We start from the raw sequence: 25,993 nt of genomic DNA, 5'->3' as shown, positions 1-25,993 counted from the left end.
TCAGATAATCAGGATAATCTGTATTTACACATACCGCATTAATGGGAATGTGTTTCAATAACCTTATGGACAACAACTTTTTCAAACTCGCAAATTTGGAAATGTTCTATATTGAAAACTGAAACTTCACACCCCGAGAAATAGATTTGCGAATTGGCGAAGTGGGTTAAACAGAACCTCCCCACATTTCTGATTTTTAAGCAATTTCTTCGCGGATTATATAAGCTTGGTGAATGAAGGTTTGCTTCAATATATTTTAACACGCATTTGCACTTGTTGAAGTGCAAATGGTGGAAGTTAACTTCGACTTCTGTTCAACTCAGTTTTATCACGAGGTACTAAAACTTCGACTTCGGAGGTGTTTCAGTGATCAAAGGCCTCCCAAAGCCAACACCAAATCCACTTTTACGTATATTTTTATAACTCACTGACGCACCGATTTTTTTGCCGCCGACATCATGTAAGGTACTTTAACGTCGTGAAATTAACATTACTGTATGGCCATCGTCAAAACGTTATTTTTCCTTGCCGATTCTAAGAGATCCGATAAAAAGCTGCAGATTTACAGTAAAGAGAAAACTCAAGTGCGAATTTAATTCTCAGCTTTATCCTCGTGATAGTCTTGGGGAAATATCAATTGCGTGTCGAAAACTGATTATCTTTTCTTGACACTGTGGAATTTTAAGTTAATAAACCCTTTTAAACATTTAGTGAATTAGGTCAGAAAAATCTTTTAATCCTTCACTAAAGTTCTTTATTTTGTATATTTTTCACTTGAGTTATACATTCGTACCCTCAGCTTTATGAAAGTTTCTATCTTTTGAAAACTGCCGGAAGAAAACTTAACAGGCATTGTCCATTATATTACACTAAGAACAAATACATATAGGAACAAGCTCAATAACTTTGTGCTCTGTTTATTACACTCAAATTTTCACGTACCATCAACATGCATGGGTTCAAAATACCAAAAATAGTCTATTTAAGAGCTTTAAGGCTTAGTTTGATCATGAACTTTTGTTCCAAAAGAATGAACACGTACGGTGACAAGAATATACAATCTAGTAGAAAGCTTAAAGTGGAACCTTACAGTAAGCTATGGACCGGCCCAAAACAGGTTTGCTCTCAAATGATATAATTTTGTATCAACGGATTTCAATTTCTCGCATCTATCATATTTTCCCCTAATATCTTTTTTTTATTATAAGGTACAATGGAAAAAGTGTATTTAGAAGGTAATAAGGAGGATATTGAACTTACTTGTCTTTCCTGTTAATGTACTCATTACTACTTTGGTAAAAGCAACACTAATTGGAATTACCACAAAGGCATCAAGAGGATGTAGCAGCAAAAATCTTATTTTCCGGAATAGAAAAAAGTTTGCTTAATGCTAAATTGTTCCAGTGATATACATATGCAATTTTCTTAAAACTTAACAGATGGAAATGTTCATAATTATGCTTGATTTTGAATGAAATAATTAAGTGCTTCTGTTTTTACTTTGTTTTTCCACATCATTTGCCAGCATTTTTCTTTAATAACCTTTCTTTTTTACTTCCAGCTCAATGACCGATAACGTCAGTTAAATTCAAAGGCATACTGAAGATTTAGTTAAGTCACTTTTCTGAAAAGTCAGGTTTTTTTTCAATATCGCAGATTTCTTTCCGACTTAATACTTCATCAAATCACACCAAGGCTGTCAAAGTCCGTCATTAAAACTACAACAACAACAACAACAATAATAATAATAATAATAATAATAATGATGATGATGATGATGATGATGTTCTCGTTGTTATCTTTCGTGATAGAGTGATTACTATAATTCACACATTTCAGGGTCAAAACATAACAATATCAAAACGTGGGTCTACAGTGTAAATCAGTTCAGTAGCAATTCAAATTCTGCATCTAGAATAAAGAAGAAAACGAAAAAAATTTATTAACCTACAAACTGAACAAGCAATGCTTAAACTTTGCACCTGCAATGCTTTAAACCATCGGCCACGTTTTCCCAGAGGACACCCGGCGAGTGAAGGTTCAAGAGTTTATGTCGAAGGTTTACTGAATGCTCATATTATAGTTGGAATTAATTTAAAAATTACAGCTTTGTTAACATAAGGATGCATTTTCAGGTCAAGAGAGTTCAACTTGTAAAAGAAACATCATGACGATCTATACAACATCCTTAGCTGCGCAGATCACCTTAACCACATTTTTTTGCTTCCTGGTACTAGTCGGTGTGGCCGGAAACACTTTGTCCTGCCTGGTTATCATTACCAACAGAGCTATGAGGACACCTATGAATTATCTGATTCTAAATCTGGCGATGGCAGATATTATGGTTGTGCTATTTACTGCCCCTCGCTTCATTCTGGCCCACGCGTTCAATCATCCGGATGGACTTCTCGGTTCATTCGTCTGTAAGTTGTTCACGGGCGGTAACTTTAGCTGGCTGGGTGGTTCCGCCTCTGTTTTTTCACTGGTGGCCATCTCAGTAGAGCGCTACTTTGCTGTTATCCATCCATATGGTACCCGAGGAAAACTCACCATGAAGAAAGTCAAATATGTGATCGCGGGCTGCTGGCTATTGGCTGTTGTATTTAACCTGCCACTCTTCATATTTATTGACTACAACAAAAACATAGATTTCTGCACCGAGTTCTGGCCAACAACTTGGATGGCCAGGGCTTACAGTACGGCCTGGCTTGTACTCTTTGGCGCGCTACCCATTATTCTGATGTCTGCCCTTTACATAAGAGTTATTCGCCGTCTTTGGTTCAAGTCCCAAGAAGGTCCTCGAGCCACACAAGCTGCAATTGTCAAGTCTCGAAAACGAGTTACAAAAATGGTGATCATGGTAAGTAAATTCAAGTCCCCCCCCCCCCGCCCTCCCAATTACCCCGAAGAAAAGAAGAAGAAGAAACTGTTGTAAAGGCTTCAGGGGCGGATCCAGGATTTTTTTTAGGAGGCGGTGCACTTGTCTCTTGCGCTACTTCAACACCAATAAACCAGATAGTTTTTTTTTTTGCAGAATACGAGTTGTATTAGAAGACCGCAGGTCATCTCGGGGGGGGGGGGGGGGAATGCGCACCCCCTGCACCCTCCCCCTAGATCCGCCCCTGCGGCGGCTTTACTCCGTTTTAGCTAATGGCAAAATTTTTTGCTTTTAGGTGAGCGTTGTGTATGCAATCACGTGGTTTCCAGTCCTGATAATCTACATGCTCAACTACTACCATGAGGCACAAGAGTACGGCAACATCACCTACATCATTGGGATCCTGATCGTCACTTTCAACTCCTGCGTTAATCCTTTCGTTTACGCATTTGTTAATGAGCGCTTCAGAAATCACCTGAAGAATCTGCTTCAACTGCCATGTCTGAAACAAAACCGAATACAACTAGAGCGACAACGACGTAAAGGCGGTTCAGAAAGCAGCAATTCACAGCAGCCACGTCATGCTTTTGAAATCAAAGAGTAGCTAATACATTTCTAGGGTTCGTACGGGGAGTTCCGCTTTTAGGTTTACTCTTCGGTGGTCTTTTCTACTTGCCGTAAAGAGCACATGTAAAGTATAAAAAAGGGTCTATATAAACTGGCATAAAAATTCAGTGAACAGGAAGGGGAAGCCTACTGACTGAGCTGACTGAGTTTGTTCAGGGTGTTTATAGCCTGCGCCAAAGTACTAGATTTCGCTCTGGTTGTGAAATATGAGGAGAGTGAAAGTGAGAACAGGGCCAGGCAGGACTGGGGCCTAGGAGTCAGGCGAGAAAATTCCCTTCTCCTCCTCCCAACCCTTCCAACTTTTGTCTTATACCCACCCCGGCAATCAGTTGCAATTTCTTCTCTCTCCAGTGTTTGGTCCCTGTTTTTGCAAATCACAGATGGCAACTCAGCACACTGAGGAAATCCGGCCTTAGCACTCGCTTGCACTGGCTTTGGTGCCTTACGGTTTAATAGTAAGAATATCAAAAGAAAAAATTGTTATTTACCATGCTATATTATGTTTTCTGTTAATTACCATTTAATACAGTCTTTGGCTATTTAGCTAATTATTCACTTGACAGTGTATTCAGCCTTTTCCTTACATAAAATCTGCATACCAAATAAGTCCCAAATAAGTATTTAAGTAAAATTGACTATAAAAAGAAAAGAGAAGAAGCACTCTTACATCTGCTGATGTAAGGAGATATAAACAATTGAACGAGCACTATATCAATACAAATAAACCGGCTTAGCTCAATTGATATATTAATGTAATATATCCATAACAATTTAATCATTTGGGTTTCATCCCTTGCATTCACTTTGAAATCAGATTGATAAGGTACCTGTGTCTCGAGAGAGGATCATCTAAATGTTGACTTATCTTATTTACTTAAGTGCACACATTTTAAAGCATCTGAGATTAAAAAAAAAAGAACCTGTTTCCATTTTTCGGCAACACAGTTGATTAATGGGCTCTTGAAGCTTCAGTAAGTTTCTTACTTACGGGTTTAATACCATAAAGCAGCCTCCCAAATGTACAGTAAGCCTTGCTTAACATATTTCTTTTTATTTTATATAACAGGTTAATATAGCAACAGTATAACCCTTAAGACACAGTGACTAATATTAAACAAGTATTGTGTGGAGCTGAATATGATGTGAAGAATTATTTACATCAACCAGGGCATGTCTGTCTGAGGGTACCTCGCTGTTGTCTCATTCCAAGTATAATCAGAGCCTTTAGTCAGCGGTTGTAAGCCCTTGCTTATCTATCCCAATCTACTATTAACAATTTTGGTTTAAAATGGCTGCGTTTTCCCGTCTAACCTTTCAAGCGAAAGGAGGTTTTTGCCATTGAATTGGTGAGGCGAAAATGACCGTAACGACAATATGAGCAACACTTATTTGACAACCGAATTATCGCGGCTAGATGACATAGCAGATGTTTGACAGTATGGCAAGACAACACCCGATATCACTGCGGAAGGCGGCGTGGTCCATTGTGATAACTAAAATTGTGTAATATGACATCTGCTTTCCCTAATAATTTTGCATGTCTTCTGTTTTAGTGAGACCAACCATACAGTCTGGGTTAAAAAGAAAAAAAAAATACCATAATCGACTAAAGGCTATTATGTGTGATAGAAATATCCACTCACTTGCATGATTTTTAAATTTGATAATATACACAACACGCAAAAACGCCTGGTACTATAAATTATTGAATAAAAGCGTATAGCCTAATAAATCACGGTCTCCTACACAGCCGAGATTACTTGCTATGGTAAGGTGCTGAGATTCAAAAATTGTTTATGATCGATCTTTCTCTGCGTTTGGTCTCTTTTGGGTTCTAATTTAAGCATCAGACTGGTGGAAAAATTAAAAGTGCATGAAAATGCAGTGAAACTGACTGATTGTTTACCCCTCATGCACGTTTTTATCCACAAATATAAACATAGCCATATGGTGGCCGGGTAGAGTATGATAAAATCAAGAACTGTGAAATTAATTAAAGAGACAAATACTTACGTTTAAGTGAAATCTTTAGCTGGTCATTTACCAGCATAAATTTAATTTAAAAAAGCAAATAATTTAAAAGTTCAAGTAAATATTTCAAAAAAGTTTATTGGAAGACGATGCATACAAGTCGATGGGAGAGGATCTAAAGCACGTTGCTTTTTTGAGACATTAACATGTACAAAGTCGAAACCGCGGTATCACTAAGGCAGACAGAAGATCAAAAGTGATAACTTATTAATGTTAATTGCTTTGCATTTCGTAGCAGAAGTTATTCCTCCTTTTCGTGATCGCACCCCCTCCACGCAAGCTATTTAAGGAAGTGTAAAATTACGTGACTTCGACTTATACTCGTAAAGCTTGCTAAGATCGATCAAAGATTCCTTGACTTTTCGGATTTGTCGAAGTTGGTTCTCAAAATGAACCACGTTTTCCGGCTATTCTTGCTTCCCCTGGCAATATGTTTGTCTTCTTTGTCGGCTTTTACCATAGACCAGAATGCAAAGAGTTCTGCTTTAAACGTGGGCAAAAAGTATGAGGACAACAACGAATTTGTTCTTGACGAAAGGGAGGCGAGAGAAAGGTTTCCTGATGAAAACGACGTTGGGAAAACAGACGATGATCTGTTTTTCGCGCTAGAAGATGACACCAAATGGAAAAACAAGAAAAGGTAACAAATTGAAGTTGAATATTTTACTACAAAATACAAAAAGGAACCTGAATAATAACGTAACAAAACTGATAACTTTGCAGAGAAATTTTTTTAAAGTAGGCTAATACCATATTTTAATGTCACTGAGAAAGTTTTGAACATGATAGCGTCGGTTTTGTTTTCAGACATTCGCATTAAAAAAAGAAAACTCTGACTGATTTCTGTCAATGTGCTTGGTTACACTGACACGGTACACAAGGCCGACATTTTCTTTCTTGAGAACAACGAACAGAGTTGTGGAAGAACCTAGCCTGCGATATACCCAAAAGGGGCTCGGTAAATAAGAAGATCAACTAAAAGAATTTAACGAAACCAAGCTAAAAATTATGAGGCGATGTTTACACCATCCTTATTTACCTGTACGGCGAATTAGGTTTATTGCTATTCTGTTGAGTAGTATTTTATTGATTGCGGCTGTTATTTATCAGTATGGATTACAGTGAATGGGAAAGATCAAATGGACTCAAACTTAATGATGACGACAAGGAGGAGGAGGAAGTGGAAGAAGAGAAAGGAGTCATTAAAAAGTTGATCAAAAAGTTTAAGAACTTGCTGCACAAACTTGGCAAACGAAGATAAAATCCAGAGCAGATAAAGGTTAGGACAAAGATAAAGGATTGCTGTCAGTCGGGCGCAAATGAGATCGAACTGTACACGATACATAATCTCCTAATTAGAGTAATAAGAAACTCAGTGCAAAAAGCTGCGACTCTTGATTTTAGAAGAAACAGAGGCAGAAACAGTTTCACGGTAAATACAACACATCATTAGAGAAAATATGTCCAATTTTCAAGGGTTCGTTTGGATCCATGGCCTGAAATAAAATCCACAGAGGACTGGAATCTTTATTTCATAGGGCTAGTTTAGTTCATGTTTGGTTCCTTGAAAGGATACAGCAACGGCTAAATCTGTTTTCAGGACTAAATTGTCACTTTGGGGCTAAAAGAGATAGTTTATTTTAAAACAACTTTAGCTACAACATCGAATTCTTCTGCTGGTATCTTTTTCGTTAGAACAATTTTGGATTTATACAATAACAATAAAATGGTGTGTCATTGACATTTTAAAAAGTTCGGCCACCCTAAGAATGCTCTGCGTTTTGACAAGGCCACTTTTGCATATCGACAAATTAAATGGCTCCTCGGCTCTTTTTCGAGTAAACATTGAAAACACTATCATCAGGAAACAGTGTCTTGGTGTGAAAGCTTTCTATCCAACAGGAACATAAGAATGTTGCATCCAGCTGTCTTTTAATATTCTGTACACGAACCTGTGTGAAGTGAGATACAAGTGTTAATACTTTTACTTGTGAACGTATACCGCTTAGGGTTAGAATAGGGACTTTAAGATCCAACGACGCGGACGGTAACGAGATCGTCAAAAAAAAAAAAAACAGCAATAGGTTTTATTAGCAAAACAACAACTTTGCACGTGCACCACGCCTTTTTGTACATTTCTCTGCCCATTTTTGGACGACTACGGCGTAAACATGCCTAATTTCGCGTTTTATGGAGGACGTAAACGAGCAACGACGAAATTTTATTTTTCTTTCTGTACTTGGATATGGTGCCTAGGAATTCAACTCCATGAGGTTTCGCCTACATTGAAAAAGTAAGTGAGTAGGAATAATTGCGACAAAGACTGAAAGAACGCAAATTCACTTTTTAAGCGACGTTCTCATTGCCGTTGCGTCGTTGGATCTTAAAGTCCCTAATTTCAGTGCGGTGGTGACGTAACTGGAACAGTTACCAAATTTATCTCAAGCATAAAATTTCCACTGATAAAAATGTGTTTTAATGGCTTTGCATACTATTTAAAACCCGAAAAAAGGTCATCTGACTGGGAAGAATGCTGCAACCGCGTTCCAAGAGCTTGGGAAAGCCTTGGGGACGAGTTAAAGAGTATCCGGGAAAATGTAAGAAATGCCGATTGGCTGTTGGTTGAGGTATTGGTTGTGTACTACACTTGTTAGCTTGTATGATTTTTTGGCCTTCCTTCTCTCCCATCACCATGCAAGTTAGATCATGTGACACCCCGTATTTTGATTAAGGATCAGTAGTTACCTTGTTTAGGTACCATCCAGCTGCATATCCCGCATTGTCACGCCTGATGTTTAGTTTGGTCACTAGTCCCAAGTTTGGTGAAATGACGTTGAATGTGTCCGTACTAAAAGAAACAACGAACAAACCTTAGTGAACTATTTACCTGGATATTCAGGCCCAGTTTATCATACTAAGCTTTAAGGGGAATGCAGTGCTTAGTACTAACCTGCTTCTCTCGAAAGCACTTTTACTTCCCGCCATTTCTACTTCTCCTGTGTTCCCTGTTTGACCGAAAAGCTCTACAAAAACTCTAGAGTCAGTTCCAGCCAAATACTTGTTTCCCGTGTAAATTGTCACTATGTAGTTACCAGCTGCAAAATAAATTGTTTAAGTGAAAGAAATGAACTTTTTGCTCAGTGCTGAGACTATAAACCGTCATGTGCATTTGGCCGTTCCATGCCTATAATCATAAACTTTCAGAATTAATGATAGCAAGATACACATCTGCGAAATGACCCTCATAAAGGTAACACGCAAGGCTTTCAACAGGCATTAAGAGCTATTCATAGCTGTCCCTGTGGTGAATAGTGCGCATACCTTAAAACACTGACTATGGTGTGGTGTTAAGGCGTGGTGTGAGTGGGTGTCTTGTCGGCACTGCCTTAAGTTGGGGTAAACGAATGCACACAGTACCTTGAGTCAGTGCTTCGGGACACTTGTACAACAAGTTAATCTGCATCACATCTAGGGCAGACAGCGAGTTGATATTACCAAGCGACATGCTGGGATCTGCGATAGCCTGTATGGTATCTCCTCCATTCCTACTAAATTCCTTGTTAGAGTAATGCATGATTGACTGAAAGTCGTAAGGCTGACCCAGTGAGGTTACCTCGCCACGAGTGCGGATCGCAAACTGTTGGATTTGTTCTAAGTCAAGAGAAAAAATATTTCATAGTCTTTATCTACCTCCTATTCCATATGGCTGTCATGCGTTATAAAACAACGAAACAAATACTGTTAACACGATTTATAAATAAAATCAATAAGAATTTAAAATAAAATTATTAAAATATTTATTGAATATTCACATTTGGTGACGAAAACACAAAGTTCTTACGAGTCAATCACGCCGATAGGAGCATATCTGTAAACAGGACAATCTGGAACCTTCACAACATCTTTATTCTATGCTTCATTCCTTTCACGGGTTAAGATGAACTCAACAATCTGGCCTACTCCCAATTTGTGGGTCTTCATAGCTCAGTTGGTAAAGCACTGCAGCGCTAACGCAGAGGCCATAAGTTCGAATCCCGTTCAATTCCCGAAAAAATTTTTCGGGTTAATTTGCAATTGATTAACAAAAATTGATTAAGAACAATTACTACTGCGACGATCACATCTTCAATAAAATTTACAATATGGATTGTTACTTCGTCGCGGTTTCGCTGTGTTGCAGCACTAGAGCGTTGAAATCAGCTTGAGAATCAGAATTACCAGGCAAGATGTTATCCCATAAAATCTTGACAAACTTGTCTCTGTCAGGTCGTGTATGTTCGTGGAAGAAACCCAACGCGTGCATGATTTCATGAGTCACGTGACCCCTGTTTTTACAGCCGCTCCCGAGTGACAGCAGCTGTTTCCCGCCTTTTTTACCGATATGTGACTGACAAAAATTCCTGCAAAAGAGCGAATGTTATCAGCAATTGTGCAATTTCATCCAAAGCGTCAATATAACTAGAACTTTTTAATTTCATCTAAGTCGATAAATCTAAACGAAAGATTATTCAGCTAAGAAAGAAAACCACCAGCGCTAAAATTAAACTAAACAGAAGTGGCAACGGGAATCATTTTGTGGTTTTTAATATGGCCTGTAGCTTTGCTGTGTTATATGTCTCGTCCTTATTATGTTATCATTTATTACTACCCAACCAACATTCCCGAAATATTCCAGCTTTCACGCCGGTTTTCTGAGTTTGTAAGTAGTAATAATGGAAATATTCCTTCTCACTTTGCGTCTTCGTAGAACTCTATATAATCGGCCTGATCTGTCCTCTCCACAAATCGGATGCAGGTGTGTTTAGCAATAACATCAGCTGCCTCTCTGATCGTCTTTTTATCTTCGTCACCTAAAACAGGATAGGACGTCAAATGGTAAATTCACACACGAGAACTTACGCTTTGATAATCTATGCATCAAGCTTCACTAAAGCAAGACTTAGCAGCTCTGATGTTTCTGTTATCGTGTCTACCATGATAATTGGTTGGTTGTCATGGGAACTATATCGTGCTTACCAAGTCCGCTGAACCAGCCTCCTGTCTTAACTGTATAGGGAATGACTACCTTGGTAACCTCCCCTTTTTCGTAGGTGGCGGGCCAGATATATCGGCGATTTATCACCGCTGCTCGCTTTTGTTTGTTGCGAAAACTTTGGTGGGACGCGTCTTTCTGCTCTAAAAAACAGTAAAAAAATATAAGGCATAACAGCACAAATGCTATAGTATGTAATAAGGTGCGTCATAGCGGAGGTCTCGCGCGCTCGCCAGCGGAGCACCATGGGTAAGTAAATCTACCCATTCCAGAAAATTTGGTAATCAGATGCACCGAGCGAGCGACCGTCCGTCCGCACCACAGGCGTACCAATGCAAAATAACTCAATCAACAGGTATGGCAACCCAAATGCAACTCGAGATTATTTTGGCGGGAAATCGCATAGCCACCCGTGTCACAACTAAAGAGTCAATAGAGACGAAAACGGAAAGGGGAAATTGTTGCTGTATTCGTCTTGTCTAAAGTATTAAGCTTAGATTGATTGTCATGCCCACAAATTTGGAATACAGGGCAAGAGAAAGACAGAGAAAAAGAGAAAGTCGGCGGCAGGCCAGCGAGAGACAAACGAGAAAAAGGGCGACAGAGATCTGGAGCGAGAGATAAGAAAAACAAAGGAGAAATATTAGGGCCATTTATACGAGGAAAAGTAAGACGCGTCTTACATAGGACCACGCGAACTTTCCGTATAAACGGCACATTTCGTCTAAAATAAGACGCGGCTTAGCTAAGTCGCGTCTTATTTTAGAACAGCCCTTAACACCTGTTCTTAGATAAGACGCGTCTTAGCTAAGACGAGAAAAACTTCTGATAAATGACCTTCGTGTCTTACATAAGACGCGAACGCATAGTACGCATGCGTTAATTTTTGGCGGGAAAATTATCGCTTGCCCCGCGGTGGACTGGCAGGCCACTGGCGGGAAAAATTGTTTACAAATTACAACGCGTTTTCGTTTCCTTGTCTATTCTGCTTTATTTTGTCTTCGCTCAAATACAATGAGCACGCCGTTAAAGGTAAAAAGAAACACTTGGTCCATTGCGGAGAAAAAAGGTTTTTTGTTATTATGTAAGGAGAAGGCGATAACAGACCTCCTGGACAAATGCGTGACATCTGCTGGTGTAAGTAGACCCTTTTAACTTTAAACTATCACAATTTATATTTACTAATCAAATTGCTATCTTCGTATTATAAACTTACACTTTAAAAGTAAGTTTAAGTATACAGAAGACTTAGATAAGACATGCTCGTATAAATGGTCCAGTTCGCGGCTTATTTAAGACGCGTCTTATTTTTCCTCGTATAAATGGCCCTATTTTTTTGTTGGAAGAACAACATGAAAATTTTGTAGCAGCGGTGACAAATTCTAGCGGCCATCAAATGCAAGGTGAAAATGAGCGACAGCGAAAAAAAAGTGAACGAGAACACTTAAGACATTTTCTTTAAAAAAACGTGTAACTAAGAAATTTCTGAAGTTTCACGTTGTAGTCGTGCAAAACAACGGCAAAAAAAAGTGTGCTGCACGTGCAAAGTTTCTTTTTTACTAATTAGACCTATTGTTGTTTTTTCACCGTTGTTGTTGCCTTCGTCGCTTAGCATTACATGATTTTATATTTTGTTTGAACGTTTGAACAAATATTAAATATTATCGAGAGCTTCGCTTTTAGCCCCTGCTAAATCTACAGTATTATCGTTGGGTATTAGCAGTTTGCTTTAAAATTTCTGCTCTTTTAAATTTTTCTGTTTTTCGTTAAAAAAATACATATATACTAAAATATGTTCATATGTTCACCGACAGATATAACATAGTTTTGAAGGTTTTTGCTCGCCAAAATAACATAAGAGCTTGCAGGGACTTAGAAATGCACATATTAATGAGAACTATGGCTATTTACCTTTTTCTTTAATAAACGTTCGCTAGTTTAAACTATGCATGATTGACTTTGCTGCTAATATTGATAAAAGTTCACTGTTTACTCACCGGATAACCATAAACTTTTCGCCTGTAAGGCTAAAACAAAACCAAGGAGCAATTTGAAACGGTTCATATTAAAGCATCTGTTCCCCTTCCTGAAAACGGTTACTTTAGATGACAAGACCGTTATAATCTTAATTGTTTCAAAACAACCCCCATGGCTTTTTGAAAAGCACTATTATTGGTTATGCAGTGTAAATATTTCAGGATCTCCACGGTTACATTAGCCTGCACGAATTTTTCGCTTCAATACTTTCGGGTTTCCTTTGTAATAGTGCATGGGTATTTATAACTTTCTGGGTACTATATGTAAGAACTTTGCCGCTTTTTCCCTTCATGTAACAAAACACTCAACACCGCGAAAGAAAATACCCAAAAAAATTAAAACGTGGATTAAATGCGAGAAATAATAAAGGACTCTGTTGTGCTACTGACCCTGCAAGGTCCAATACACTCGGCCGTTACCAGGTTCAAATTGTTTTGCAGCCAAATATTCTGAATATTTACTGACGCCATCTTAAATATACTGTCTACATCATTGTCTCATGACAAACCGACGCGTTTTAGAAATCCAAGCCTTGGATATTCACTACGGAGGCGTTCATGACTTATTTTATTTTATTAGCTTTTTCAATGATTTTATTAGCTTTTTCACGGATTCTACCCGTTATCTCAAATTGCGCACAGTAAAACGTGATTAAAATGGTCAGTTAACGAGACACGCACGTATGGAACAGTAATACCGTAAAATTCCGAAAATAAGCCCCTCCATGTATAAGCCCCTACACTCGTACCGCAAAAAACCCTCCGTTAAATCGCCCCTCCAAATATAAGCCCCTCGGGCGGCTTGTACTTGGAAATTTCCGTCAAATACAAAGTAAACAAAGAAAAACGGTAAATTTCCTTCCAAGAAGAAGGCTAGCCCAATCGATTTTTAAACGCAAATTTCCCTCCGTACATAAGCCCCTCCGAATATAAGCCCCTCAAAAATGGCCTTTGAAAAATATAAGCCTCGGGGCTTATTTTCGGAATTTTACGGTACCTTAGTGTCGAGCAGTTCGAAGAGCAAATGCACCAAGAAATTTTTAGTCTGGTTTATGTAGCTTGAAATAGAGTTTTACTTTTCAAATTTTGGAGGCTCAAGTTCAAAACTTATTTTCTCGTTTACTCCGAAGCGAGAAACGTTATGAACACTAGATTTAATACTGTTTACATGTCTCAATTCCACAGGAGGTTTCCAAGGTTTTCTAGTAAAATCCCACGAAACTGACCAAAAGCGAATGATAAAACGAAGACAAACTTCAGTTACATAGTTAGCGAACAAACTGTGGAGACAAGCCTCAGTTAAGGCATCGTTTCTTCAAAATGTCACACCTGATCTTTAATTGTGATAACTGCCACTAGTCTGAAGACAAATCTGGCAACAGCCATGTTCTGCTGTATGTAATAAGATGTCAGCAGAATTCACTGAAGCTAAATATTGCGTAAACAATGAATGTCTAAGGACAAAATATTGTGTAGTATATGCAGATGGGAGTGGCTCACTAACATAATTTTTTTACATACATAAAGGAACCGCCAGTTGTTAATAAATTACTTTCATTTATTCACATGAAAAAATATGCACTATATTACAAAACTGACTGAAGCAGTAAATATTCCTTGTAATCTCTTTCTTTTTACAATAAATGGCAGCCGAAGGTTTCATCACCTACAGCAGTAAGACGTGATGTAATCGTTAAAGAGAAGAACGGTCCCCGCCCGCTCTCATTCTCATACGTGTTTTGCAATAATCGCGGCACCGCCCGCAACGTGTCTACACGCATTTAAAGTTCCATGTTCAAATTTTAAATGTCTTTTTTTTAGCAACGAAGGAAACCGTTTTCTTTCCCTAACATCAAAATCCCCTCACATAAAGAGCCTTTACCAAATTTGAACACTTGACTGTACTAAACAGCTCGTTCTCCCTGCATTCCCTCACATAATCGGACGCACGCAAAAAGGTTTCCCGATATCATCAGTTCAGCGCGCGGCTGGCACTCTGTATTGTCAGACCTCCCCGAAGTTTGTGTGCCCAGTTGAGGCTGCGTGCTTTTGAGCTGCCTGTTGCCCGGTCAGTGGTGTGCTGCAAACTAGACAGCGAAGGGAGAACTTGGACAAGTTTGTAAACTGACGTTTCTGCAAGGAAAAAATACATCATTCAGGCAATGGAAAAGAAAGGTGAAAAGCTTACATGTAAGTTGATTTAGGGGTAGACAACAGGAAAAACGGGTGAATGTGAACGGTTGAACGTGTTCGAAAAATGTTGTAAAACACGATCCTGAGTGTTTTTCCAGAACCATAAACGGGTGCGCATGTCATATAAAATGGAGTACACTGCAAAACACTGCTCTTTTAGCGGTACTTTTGTTGTAACGGTTGTACTTGAAAGTTGACAGGTCAAATTTTGAAGTGTCTCTAATCGCCCACGTTTAACTTAATTGCCACGAAGCTTTTGTTTAGTTTGTTTTAAATTAAAAATTAATTTATACGAATTGTAATACAGACGCTAGGACCTGTAGCTCTGCCGTTTGCACTGACTGTATTAGTCTGAATAGCTAACCTTTTTGGCCTCTGCAGCTATCTCAAGTGCTTCAGCAAGCCTCATATCATCTGTGACAGGGAACACAGTTTGTAATGGCTCAGCTGAATTATTAGAACTTGGAACAGCAACAGGGTCATAATGAATCCCATCATACACCAGATATACACAGTCTCTGTAACCACACCCTTCTCCTGCAATTACAAGCAATAGAAAGAACTTTCCATTAGTTTACTAGCAGTACACAACCAAGCTGGGATGTAGGGAGAAAAACAGAAATGTTTGCAATCAAAGGCTGACGCAGATATTTTCACTTCGTTAAAGGATTATACAAACATTTCCCGCCTTTGGACAGATCATCTTTCAAAGCTAATAGATCCGTGAAAGGTGTGCAAAAAGTACAGTACTAAGAAAAAACCAAGGAGAAAGAAGGGTTCCCTCCCCTCAAGTTCTTGGTTGCTTGCAATTATGTATCAAGGATTCAATTTGACTCCTGGGAGAAGTACCAAGTACAAATTGTAGCCAAATGTGCCAAGAGTAAAAAGGGTAGAATGCGCCCCCTCGAATATCAACCAACAAACTTTCAAAACAGAATGATGTGAACCATTCGATTTGGATGGCCAATCAGAATATGTGATGATTACCCCAGATAAATACAAGGTACTACTGGAGTCTCCTACCCAGACCGTCTGTACTTTGCATCTTACCATATCTATCAACTCTTCCTGACTCTGTATCAGCTACAGCAATTTCTGTTTGGTAATGTTTGCTAAGGATTGACAACTCAATAGCACCTGAGTATCATTTAAAAAATACAGAAATGTAAAAGGTTAATGCAGAAAAAAGACAAAAAAGTGAACTTTTTGAGTCTTAAAATACCTTATTGGTACTTAATCTGTGGCTCTTTAACTTCAGGATTTTCGGCATTGCAAAAAAAAAATCGCAAAAATAAATGCTCACAAAATTTAAGCCCTCACAATTACATTCTTATATACATGTAGAAAATTCAAATCAGAGAAAAAAAAATTAACTTGAAATAGCTGTCATATACAGGATAAAATTAATACCAACAATATAACTTGTTAACTTGTTGTACTGGTAACTTCTGGTAAGCTCTTTTTTGTATCTTCAATAAGTGAAGTCGCTTTCACATATTTCTTTTCCAGTTTAACCGGACATTTGAAAACTTTCAGACTTTTTTCAATGAAGTCAAGAAGGCTTAAATCACAAAATTTAATGCCCTTTTCTCATATTTGTGTGTTGAAATCAAGAAAATAAAACCCCACGAAATACTCTTAGCCAAAATTGCACAATTAAGGTGACTCGACCCAGTTTTTTTGGGGGGGTACCCTCCTACTTTGAAGTTCTCTGGTATCCCCACCTTTACTTTTATCGTAAGTCTAACACATAGAATGGATAACATATAGATCAATCTACAATATAACATAAAATATTTGGCGATCGGAGTAAATGTCACGTGGTTATAATGCCACGCCCCTTTGAGGTCTGAGTCGAAAATCTGCTGTTGCAGGCATTTTTTCGTGAAAATCTCTCGGCTACACATAGCGCGCATTAGTGCCTTGCGCTGAACAGAGTTTCACCAAAATCGCAAAGACCCAATTCGAAAAATTCAGTGGTTTCCAAATTTAGGTCATAATTTATGCGAAAATGATAAGCAAACTTTACACGGATTATATCTAATAAACTATGAGATTCATCTCTTTATTTTAAGCATCCTTATAACAGATGGGTCCTTGCAAGTCAGCAAAACGCTTTAGGGCCATGTAAATGCATGCGATTTCGAGCAAAGCAAACATATAGAAATTATAGTTTTCGCTATTTGTTGACGTTTGTCAGCGTTTAAGAGTCTTTCTCACGAAAAAAGCATTTTCTTAAAAATTCGTAGTTTTTTTTCCTTCAAATTTTTTCAGGGCCACAATTGATTAACTACCTACCCGGACTCTGAATTTCACGGTCATTGAAAAACTGTGACATTATCTTCTATAAGCCCAAACTTGAGTAAACATTGAAGATTTTTAGCGTTTTGGCTGAGTTTGTGCTTTGGGAGTTGTCTATTGTTTCTAGTCTGTCATTATACAGCATTCTTGTTCAGCACGCGTGCAATGACCGCGCTTGGCTGACTTCTGAATGCTCACTGAGATATGATCAGTTTGGTACAGTGAAACAGGCCATCGCTTGATACATACAGGTTTAACTCACAATTTTTAATCAATTCTCGTGCTTCTTGTGCCTTTGCAAAAAAATCAAGAAGTGCTACACACTAAATCTACGTACTATTAAAAAAATATCATTTTTTCATATGTTTAATGCAAGCCAATAATTAAACCAACTCGTGACGGGAATATCTCGGTGAACATTCGGAAGTCAGCCAAGCGTGGTCATTGCACGCGTGCTGAACAAGAATGCTGTATAATGACAGACTAGAAACAATAGACAACTCCCAAAGCACAAACTCAGCCAAAACGCTAAAAATCTTCAATGTTTACTCAAGTTTGGGCTTATAGAAGATAATGTCACAGTTTTTCAATGACCATGAAATTCAGAGTCTGGGTAGGTAGTTAATCAATAAATTGTGGCCCTGAAAAAATTTGAAGGAAAAAAAACTACGAATTTTTAAGAAAATGCTTTTTTCGTGAGAAAGACTCTTAAACGCTGACAAATGTCAACAAATAGCGAAAACTATAATTTCTATATGTTTACTTTGCTCGAAATCGCGTGCATTTACAAGGCCCTAAAGCGTTTTGCTGACTTGCAAGCACCCATCTGTTATAAGGATGCTTAAAATAAAGAGATGAATCTCATAGTTTATTAGATATAATCCGTGTAAAGTTTGCTTATCATTTTCGCATAAATTATGACCTAAATTTGGAAACCGCTGAATTTCTCGAATTGGGTCTTTGCGATTTTGGTGAAACTCTGTTCAGCGCAAGGCACTAATGCGCGCTATGTGTAGCCGAGAGATTTTCACGAAAAAATGCCTGCAACAGCAGATTTTCGACTCAGACCTCAAAGGGGCGTGGCATTATAACCACGTGACATTTACTCCGATCGCCAAATATTTTATGTTATATTGTAGATTGATCTATATGTTATCCATTCTATGTGTTAGACTTACGATAAAAGTAAAGGTGGGGATACCAGGGAACTTCAAAGTAGGATGGTACCCCCCCAAAAAAACTGGGTCGAGTCACCTTAAATAGCTGTGAAATTAAATACCAATGAAGTACTATAATATCATAATAAAAATCTGCTACTTGTATACTGATAAATAACGTTTCGGAAACATCTAGCCTACTTACAACTAGTGGAGTGTTGTACAGTTTTAAATTGTTTATGCAATATTTTGTGTTGTTTTAATGTTTAATTGCATAAGCATGCATGCAGCTAAAAATAGTATACAGAGATGTGTTATAATACCTCCCCAGTGATCCTCATCCTGTATCCATTTACAGTACTCAGTGTTTTCTTGACCCAGAAAAACAGAATTGTACAATTGAGGATCACTTGAAACACACTTTGCTATCAGCTGTCTTAGCTCTGAGGCAAATGATGTCACACCAAGCATAACATAGCTAAAAGAAAATAGCATAAAGGTGTTGCTATGGAAATACAGTACTCTGCTATTTTAACCATTTCATGGTATCTGAGTTCTGCTCAATTTTTTCTGCATTTTTTGATAATTTATCAATTCTGTGGAAACTGCAGTCATTCATGATTGGAGTTCAGAGTCAAAGTAGAAAATCAGCTATCTTTACATTTTAGGGCTTTAAGCTTGAATTAATTCTGAAAGTGCAGTTAAACAAACATAGCACTGTACCTTTCTTACCTAACACTTGCAAAAAGGCAGGAATTATCAGCTGGAACAACTCTATGTATGAAGGCAAAAAAGAGCAATTAAACAGTACATCAAACAGACCATATATTGTACAAGTATGTGATGAAGACGGAGCGTGGTTGAGTGGATACTTTGCAGAAAATTTATCTCAAGTTCAAATCCTCAGCCAAGCTTGTAAATAATCAACTGGTTTCCTACCTTTCAAAAAGAATGCTTATAGCATACCTGTTACGTTCCATTTAATACACAGTTTTAATCATTTGCTCCCCCAACCCCCAAAATATTATTTCACATTACCTAATTTCACAAAATAATTTCATACAAATTTTTGATAGCAGAAACAGTTCCAGTTATGTTAATTAAATTTTTGGACGCTTATTAATTTTGACCCACTTATGCTACTGAACAACACTGAACCTCCCTGCACTTAGCCATCTTGACTAGTTCCTTGTGATGTGCCCTAAATACTGTTGTGAACTGCAAATTATGATGGAAGTTCACAAAATGGATATAATAAAATAATAATTACTTTCTTGACATTTTTCCTAGTGCTGCACTGCTTAAAGATTTCTTGTAACCATCCAGTGATGGTTTTGGAGCATTTTTGTCCTCCTCAATTATTAACGTATCTCCAGATCTGACATCCACAGATGATATTACCTCATCTTTATTCTTCCACATAAGCTGTTTTGGTGGAAATCCTGAAAGAACTATTTAAACCAGACAAGAAATGTAATTTATATATGACCAGCTGCTTTGTTTTTCCCTCTTAATGGTGGCAATAATTTTTGGTTTGATTTACATTTCGGAATTGCGCCTGTTGATAGGTGTTGATGATAAAATTGCAAGCACCATGACTATTTGCGGGCTCATAAAGGATGCCAATGTGTTGCATACTTTGACTCTCTGAGTGAAATGTTAGTTTATTGTTTCCATGATTCAAAGATAATTTAACTTAAGCAAATCGATACTTTGTATTCTGACGAGATGATCACGAGATGCTTAAATTGCACTACCTGCCTATTTGGATCCAGATGTGTAAGCTATGATAAAATATTCAAGCCTTTGTGATGTGGATTGAATCATCTGAATTTGTGGTTAAATGTGTCCCATGTTAATTTTTTAAAGAAACTTAGCCTGTGTACAGACGTCCCCCCTCCCTCAGGAAAAAATGGGAGAGGAGACGTCTGTGAATCGCCGCCGTTAATCCTGTTCCGGTATACATTTGCATAAATTATTTTTTTGATCTTTCCCTTACAGTTGAAAAGGCAAATGTAGGTCGAAAAATAGCTCTGGCGTCTGTGCACAGGCTTGTCGAACATCTTCACGCAATGTCCACCCAAAAATCCAGGTATAAGATCTCTGATTACAGTGAAACCAGGTCAAGTGTACCTCCTAAGATCCTATTTATTATTCGAAAGTTGAACCGTTGGTAGTTGTAGATTTCAGATTCATCTCTGTGGGCATTCTTGCATGCGTAATGAGCAGTGAATTCACACGCGATTCAGTTACGAAATTTGTACCAGCTCAGTTTCCCTGAATTTGATGTAAATGTCTTCTAAGACATTTAATCCATTCAAAGATTTTCAATCCGACCAAATGCAGAGAAGTTCTCTCAAAATATTCACTGCTCATTCGGCATACAGGAATGCCGATTTAAATTTGACACCAGTTAAGGGAACGACTAACGGATTCATTTTTTCAAATAATTAATTCTGTAATAGAATCTTTTTGGGGTAAGCTTGACCTGCCTTGGCTGTTAATGTTGGATTTTGTATTTCTTCTCCTTCATTTACAATACCGACCGGTACAGGCAGACGCACCCGCAACCGGTGCAGCAAACATCGGTGGTCTTAACTTCTCATGCCTTTACGAGAAAGCCGAAATACAAATACCGGTAAACAAATATGAATGTCCACAAAGGCTGAACTTGTCCTCGGGGAATCTATTCTGAGGTTCATTCACCAATCACAACACCGGAAATAATTTGTGTCATGGCATTAACATTACAACCAATCAGAGGCTGTCCCCAACATTCTGGGGAAACGGGAACACGATTATCGTCAGCGATTCACAGACGTCTCCTCTCCCAATTTTTCCTGAGGGAGGGGGGAAGTCTGTACAGAGGCTAAAGAAACTCATTACTTCTTTGCGCGTGCGGTGGAACATCAGTCATCAGCCAGATCTTTTCTTGAAGGTCAGCAATGGTGGATGTTGTCAGCAATCCTTCAAGAATGTTTCTTCTTCCTCCTTTGTACTGACATCTCAATACCTTCAGGTTATAAAAAAGGTACTATATAAAAATTAATATGCATAAACCATAATAACAATAAAAATAATAATAATAATAATAACATACACTTCACAATATTGGTTGCCAACAAATAATAAGTAGGTGAACCCAATTCTATATCAGAGTCAACTATTAAAGCAGATTAAAATCAAGAGTTCATCTTCATGATTCAGCAATGATTTCCAAGTTAGTTCCCTTATGTTCTTTGCCCTCTTAACCTCATGTTTATTTGGACCCTTTTTCTTGCTTCTGGCTCAGTAGAGAATCACTGGAATGAATTCAGAAGTTGCAAACATCCATCCTGTAGCAAGTCTAAAACTGGTTTAGGAACTTGTGACTTTAATAGTGTTGTCTGTTTGTTTATTTATTTCTTTGTTGTGTTTTGAACAATGTAAAAAACTTGGGTATTACAATGACATGCAGAAAATTATACAGACTGGGTCCCAGCAAACTACAGATTAGGCTCTTATTATGGATTTGCAAAATAATTTGGCTGTTTAGTTTAGTGAGGTACTGTAGAGCTCTGCAGTACCGACCAGCCAAAAAAATAAAATAATAGTTGACCCTTTTACCGAGTCATCTGCGCCAAGGAATCGCTTTGTATTAATTGTGCATCAATTGAATTCGATTTTTTGAAAAATTATTTTCAGTGCAATTAACAAAATAAGGAAATAATTCCCAACGAACTGCCTAAATAGTATGAAATTATTTTACGCGTAAAATCGTAGCCAAAAACTTGCCAAGACTCACCAGAGACGCCATCTTCAAACGTCGGTCAAAAAAGGACTGGAACCGAAAAAATGCTCGCGGGCGCCTTAGGGTGCTCAATCCCACCACCCCTACCCCCCTGCTTCCCTGCGCAACTTTTGTTTACGATGCAAAGCAGTTGTCTTTCCTTTCTGAATAATTCAGGTTACGGAAACTAACCAGTCCGACTAGGAAAACAGAGAAAATTTTTCAGTCGGCCAAAGATGTGTCGGCCTGTGGTCGACATACACCGAAGCATCCCGCCGCACCCGAGCAAACCTCTCAACAAGAATGTCAAGAATCCGGATCCAAGTTTATGACAACTCAGAAAAATGAAATAATAAAAGATCTTATTGTCACTTGTCGGTTGTAGAAGATGGCCCCATGTGACAGGAAGTGGACCTGCCCCTATGTGACTATTGGTTTATTGTCACGTGTCTTTAGGAAGGACTGAACAAGACTTTCTGAGACATCGACAAAAATACTCTGGTTTGTTCCCCGTTAATCCTAACACGGGAGTGGATTACTTCTAAAAATCACGAATTGAAGTAGCCGAAATAACTGGTAAGCTCCTCTGTAAGTTACATAAGGAGTTTGAAATCATTTGTACTTTGGCTCTGTGCAAGTGTCATAGGCAATATATCAAAGGATATTGAATCCAGAAATTAGTCATTTGAATGAGGCGTCAAAACAGCAAAGGGGATTTTTGGTTTCTTACAGCAAATTAAGTTAGATCTGTTGTTGTAAATGGGAACATGTTCCTTTGGCATGCAATAATTGAAATTGAAATATTACTTCAGTTTCACATCGTGACGCACGTCGACTGGCACATCGCGTGACTGTGTTGCGTGCACGTCATGTGATAAGGATTTCCAAGAGTCCGCGCTGCTCACGATGTCACGCGAAAGTTGCGATCGGGCGGGTTTTCGTTATTTGGGTCTTGACAGAATAAATTTTATATTGATTTTACTTACAGTTGTGTTTGGGTGGCTGTCAATTTTGTTCGTTTTTTCCCTCTTTAGTAATTTCTTTTTTCCTTTACTTCTTTGCTACTCATTTTCCTCTTTTTGTTTTTGCTTTTCTATTTTTAATATTATGTTTTCAGTACAGCGTCTTCGCTTCTATTGATCACTGCGTTACTCGTTTATTTATATGGATTAAAAGCCCCCTACATAGTACTTGAACAACTTTTTTCTTTATTGCATCAAACATTTGTCGAGAGGTGAAAGTGGCGTTCGCTTCACCATTCTAAGAAAAAGATCGCAAAACTCACAGTTTTCTGACTGGCTTACCACATTGTCACCACTTGCTTGTTTCGATTACCATTTTTATAAATTTTATATGTTTTTTTAAACGTTCTTTTTGTAGTTTGAAGAGTACTGAAATGGCCCAATCAACAGTCAAACTGGCCTTCTCAACCTTGCTAGGCATTCTGGGTTGGCACGGTGTATTTTTGCTGTTTCTAATAATCGCACTCAAGCTTTTCCTTTGGGAGCCTTATTACAACAGTTCATGTCCTTGTACCTGGAATGTGGCTTATGGTACCATTATGTTCCTATTTCCTTCTCTCACCTCCTACACAATCGCAGTCTTTGCTTACTTTCGACAAGATAGTAACAGCGCTCCTTGGAAGGTTTTGAAGAAATTCTACGTTATCAAATACTCCTGTCCTTATTACGATGAGCGAACTGAGTGGGATTTTCACGCTGATCACTGCATTCAATGCCGACAGCTGAGGCGCGATTGGTCTTTGGTGAAGATCGCTGTGTCAGCAGTTTTTTCTCTTCTCTATCCATTGGTGTGGCTTTCACTAAGCTTTCTTCAAACAGCTTACTACGTTTGCGCTCATGTTGGTCCACCAAGCGACATCCTACAAAATGTTTGCGATGTGACCATCCTAAAGCCAGACGACTATAGGATGGCCTACGGTTTGGCGGCGATTCGTTCAAAGACCATTGGTAGCATTCTCTTTGTGTGCACACTGTTTTTTGTAGGGGTTTTCGTGATACTCTATGGTGAAATGAAAAGTTATTTGTCCAAAAAGTTTGACTGGGATCCAAGTGGAAAAGGTGCATCGAACAACCTACAAGTTCAGGTTTCCATTCAACCGGGCCGTACATCCGGGTCTGCTGAAACGGCTAGTCTCCATAGCAACAGGGATACACCTGTTCCAATGGACTCCGCAGCTGCAGAGAACGGAAGGCTGGTACGTATATCACGTGGATTTAAATTGATTACTAGGAGCAGAAATAAAATATTACGACGAGTAATACCTTTCCAAGGAAGGATTATTCTCTCTTGGTCGTCCACTTTTATGAAGTGGAAAAATGTTCCTACATGCCATAGTTTTGTCGATATTGCGAAAATGTACAAAATATACAACCAAGCAAACAAATTAGCACCTAAATTGAATAGCTTAAAAATTACTAACACTATTTCTCATTGTCATTTTAGTCTCCGCCAGCAGTGAACTGCGGCAACCGAGCGATAACTATCAATTTGAGCAATGTGTTTGCTGAAACACTTCAAGGCTGTCTTCAAGACGGTGCATGGCAAGGAATCGACATATGCTGTACGCAACAGGAAGAGAGCGGAAGCCGACATGGATCTTACACACCGTTCCGCCAGCTTCCTCGCTCTGCACGGATACAGCAGCAACAAGCGGGACAACCTGGTTATGAATCATTACCCTCTGTGACGTAGAAAAGCTAAAGCAATAATAAACGCTATAAGAACAGAATCAGTGAAAAGAGGGAAAGATATTTTTTTGTTTTTTGTTGTTAAGTTGTAATCTTACAGCAGTACGTTTTTTGTAGTATTAAAGGCTTAAACCGGAGGCTTAACACCGGAGAAGGAGCAGTTAATCAAAGCAACACTAACTCACCGAAGTTGTGGGTAGTTGTTAGGTTTCTACTCCTGTTCTTGTTTAAAAGAGTTTTTGAGATAAATACTAGTAAACAAAAATACATCGAATATGTTTATCAAATAAAAAATGTGTTCAATTTTTGTTTTATTAGGCAAAATGAGATCATTAAAGACGAAAAGAAATTTGAAGGAAATTTAGCTTTTAAGGCGATTCTCCCCCATAATTTTGCCTATTTCCCTTTCTGTCTTTGAAAGCTATCTGTCATTAAAGCGACATCATGTAATTTTTTAATCAATCACCATTAACTGAACAGTCAGGTCCTTAACCCTAATGTTAACACCCCCTGTTATTCATTTTCAAATCACTCCGGCATTATTCAGGCGCTTAAGGGGTCTTAAGGGTGTAGCATGATAAGAACAATCATCTTCACATTCGACTTTGAACTATTGGATTCTGTTCAGTGTTTTTTATTGTTCTGTTTTCAAAAGCTCAAAATGATTGCCTGCTGTTTTTGATGGCTAATAATTTCCGTAATACTTCATATAAGTGAAGTGTTGAAATTTTGAAGACTATTTAAGAAGCCGCTAGTGAATGGACCGCTATCGCACGATCGGGGCGATATCATCAGTGTACTGAAGCATACGAATGAAGAAAGTTTTGTTCAGCTCCCTTCTGATTCTTTTCCCACGATGAAGAAAAAAGAAATAGGAAGTAAAGCTTCTGAGCAGCAATATGTGAGATCGACCATGCCTGAATAGGGATCGACACTTTATATTTAGTCGGTTGAATTTAGAGAATTCGCCGATCACCACAGCGTTCTGCGTAATATGACGAATGAGGTCAGTTCTGCCCCATAGGGCAGTGGGGGGAGCGGGAGTTCCGCTGAAAGTAGATTTTTTTGGGCAACCACACCTGCCCTTCAAAGAGACTGATGTTGAATTGATCAGTACACTAGTTTTCAAAAGTCCCAAAACATTCCGTTCATTCCCTAAAATAATCTTGACTCATTTTTGAATTATGACTGCTCGTACCACACTTATCACATGACTGTCGCAAGTATTTTTTACTGCAGGGCACTGTGCGCGTTTAAG

At 38.3% G+C, this 25,993-nt stretch overlaps 5 protein-coding genes across 5 annotated transcripts; 3 read left to right on the top strand and 2 right to left on the bottom strand.

The window, feature by feature from the left end:
* The first annotated feature begins 2,115 nt into the window (after positions 1-2,115).
* On the top strand, positions 2,116-3,482 carry LOC140942229 (allatostatin-A receptor-like). The gene is made up of 2 exons (XM_073391193.1): positions 2,116-2,860; positions 3,174-3,482. Exons 1-2 carry the CDS (start codon positions 2,168-2,170, stop codon positions 3,480-3,482), a joined length of 1,002 nt encoding a protein of 333 aa, XP_073247294.1. The 5' UTR covers positions 2,116-2,167.
* A 2,336-nt stretch (positions 3,483-5,818) lies between these two features.
* LOC140941171 (uncharacterized) lies at positions 5,819-8,246 on the top strand. The gene is made up of 2 exons (XM_073390146.1): positions 5,819-6,176; positions 6,647-8,246. The coding sequence occupies exons 1-2, from the start codon at positions 5,926-5,928 to the stop codon at positions 6,795-6,797; spliced, it is 402 nt and encodes a 133-aa protein (XP_073246247.1). The 5' UTR covers positions 5,819-5,925; the 3' UTR covers positions 6,798-8,246.
* Positions 7,151-12,688, bottom strand: LOC140941170 (zinc metalloproteinase nas-15-like). Its single transcript, XM_073390145.1, has 8 exons — positions 12,566-12,688; positions 10,553-10,711; positions 10,269-10,386; positions 9,755-9,936; positions 8,954-9,187; positions 8,487-8,631; positions 8,282-8,384; positions 7,151-7,488 (listed from the first exon to the last, which is right to left on the bottom strand). Exons 1-8 carry the CDS (start codon positions 12,630-12,632, stop codon positions 7,348-7,350), a joined length of 1,149 nt encoding a protein of 382 aa, XP_073246246.1. The 5' UTR covers positions 12,633-12,688; the 3' UTR covers positions 7,151-7,347.
* Positions 12,689-14,141: 1,453 nt separating this feature from the next.
* On the bottom strand, positions 14,142-22,392 carry LOC140940997 (ubiquitin thioesterase OTU1-like). The gene is made up of 8 exons (XM_073389949.1): positions 22,040-22,392; positions 21,142-21,268; positions 19,526-19,706; positions 18,988-19,029; positions 18,579-18,733; positions 15,848-15,934; positions 15,162-15,334; positions 14,142-14,737 (listed from the first exon to the last, which is right to left on the bottom strand). The coding sequence occupies exons 1-8, from the start codon at positions 22,049-22,051 to the stop codon at positions 14,609-14,611; spliced, it is 906 nt and encodes a 301-aa protein (XP_073246050.1). The 5' UTR covers positions 22,052-22,392; the 3' UTR covers positions 14,142-14,608.
* Positions 22,393-22,457: 65 nt separating this feature from the next.
* On the top strand, positions 22,458-24,983 carry LOC140940996 (uncharacterized). The gene is made up of 3 exons (XM_073389948.1): positions 22,458-22,600; positions 23,405-24,242; positions 24,491-24,983. Exons 2-3 carry the CDS (start codon positions 23,421-23,423, stop codon positions 24,737-24,739), a joined length of 1,071 nt encoding a protein of 356 aa, XP_073246049.1. The 5' UTR covers positions 22,458-22,600; positions 23,405-23,420; the 3' UTR covers positions 24,740-24,983.
* Positions 24,984-25,993: the final 1,010 nt, after the last annotated feature.

Source organism: Porites lutea, chromosome 6 (assembly GCF_958299795.1).
Source record: "Porites lutea chromosome 6, jaPorLute2.1, whole genome shotgun sequence".
Lineage (NCBI taxonomy): Eukaryota > Metazoa > Cnidaria > Anthozoa > Scleractinia > Poritidae > Porites > Porites lutea.
The sequence above is the reverse complement of the archived record's forward strand: the minus strand, read 5'-3'. Positions and strand labels throughout refer to the sequence as shown.

Excerpts from the sequence above, each read along its gene's own strand:
- LOC140940997 (XM_073389949.1), bottom strand. Across the intron at positions 19,030-19,525 it reads CTAGGAAAAATGTCAAGAAA|AGTTGTTCCAGCTGATAATT; the intron begins GTAATTATTATT and ends CTTCATACATAG. Across the intron at positions 18,734-18,987 it reads TGCCTTTTTGCAAGTGTTAG|CTATGTTATGCTTGGTGTGA; the intron begins GTAAGAAAGGTA and ends ATTTTCTTTTAG.
- LOC140941170 (XM_073390145.1), bottom strand. The coding sequence starts at position 12,632 with ATGAACCGTTTCAAATTGCTCCTTGGTTTTGTTTTAGCCTTACAGGCG. Across the intron at positions 10,387-10,552 it reads AGGCTGGTTCAGCGGACTTG|GTGACGAAGATAAAAAGACG; the intron begins GTAAGCACGATA and ends ATCCTGTTTTAG. Across the intron at positions 8,632-8,953 it reads TCCCGAAGCACTGACTCAAG|CTGGTAACTACATAGTGACA; the intron begins GTACTGTGTGCA and ends TTTATTTTGCAG.
- LOC140941171 (XM_073390146.1), top strand. The coding sequence starts at position 5,926 with ATGAACCACGTTTTCCGGCTATTCTTGCTTCCCCTGGCAATATGTTTG. Across the intron at positions 6,177-6,646 it reads AAATGGAAAAACAAGAAAAG|TATGGATTACAGTGAATGGG; the intron begins GTAACAAATTGA and ends GTTATTTATCAG.
- LOC140942229 (XM_073391193.1), top strand. The coding sequence starts at position 2,168 with ATGACGATCTATACAACATCCTTAGCTGCGCAGATCACCTTAACCACA. Across the intron at positions 2,861-3,173 it reads TTACAAAAATGGTGATCATG|GTGAGCGTTGTGTATGCAAT; the intron begins GTAAGTAAATTC and ends TTTTGCTTTTAG.
- LOC140940996 (XM_073389948.1), top strand. The coding sequence starts at position 23,421 with ATGGCCCAATCAACAGTCAAACTGGCCTTCTCAACCTTGCTAGGCATT. Across the intron at positions 24,243-24,490 it reads CTGCAGAGAACGGAAGGCTG|TCTCCGCCAGCAGTGAACTG; the intron begins GTACGTATATCA and ends TTGTCATTTTAG.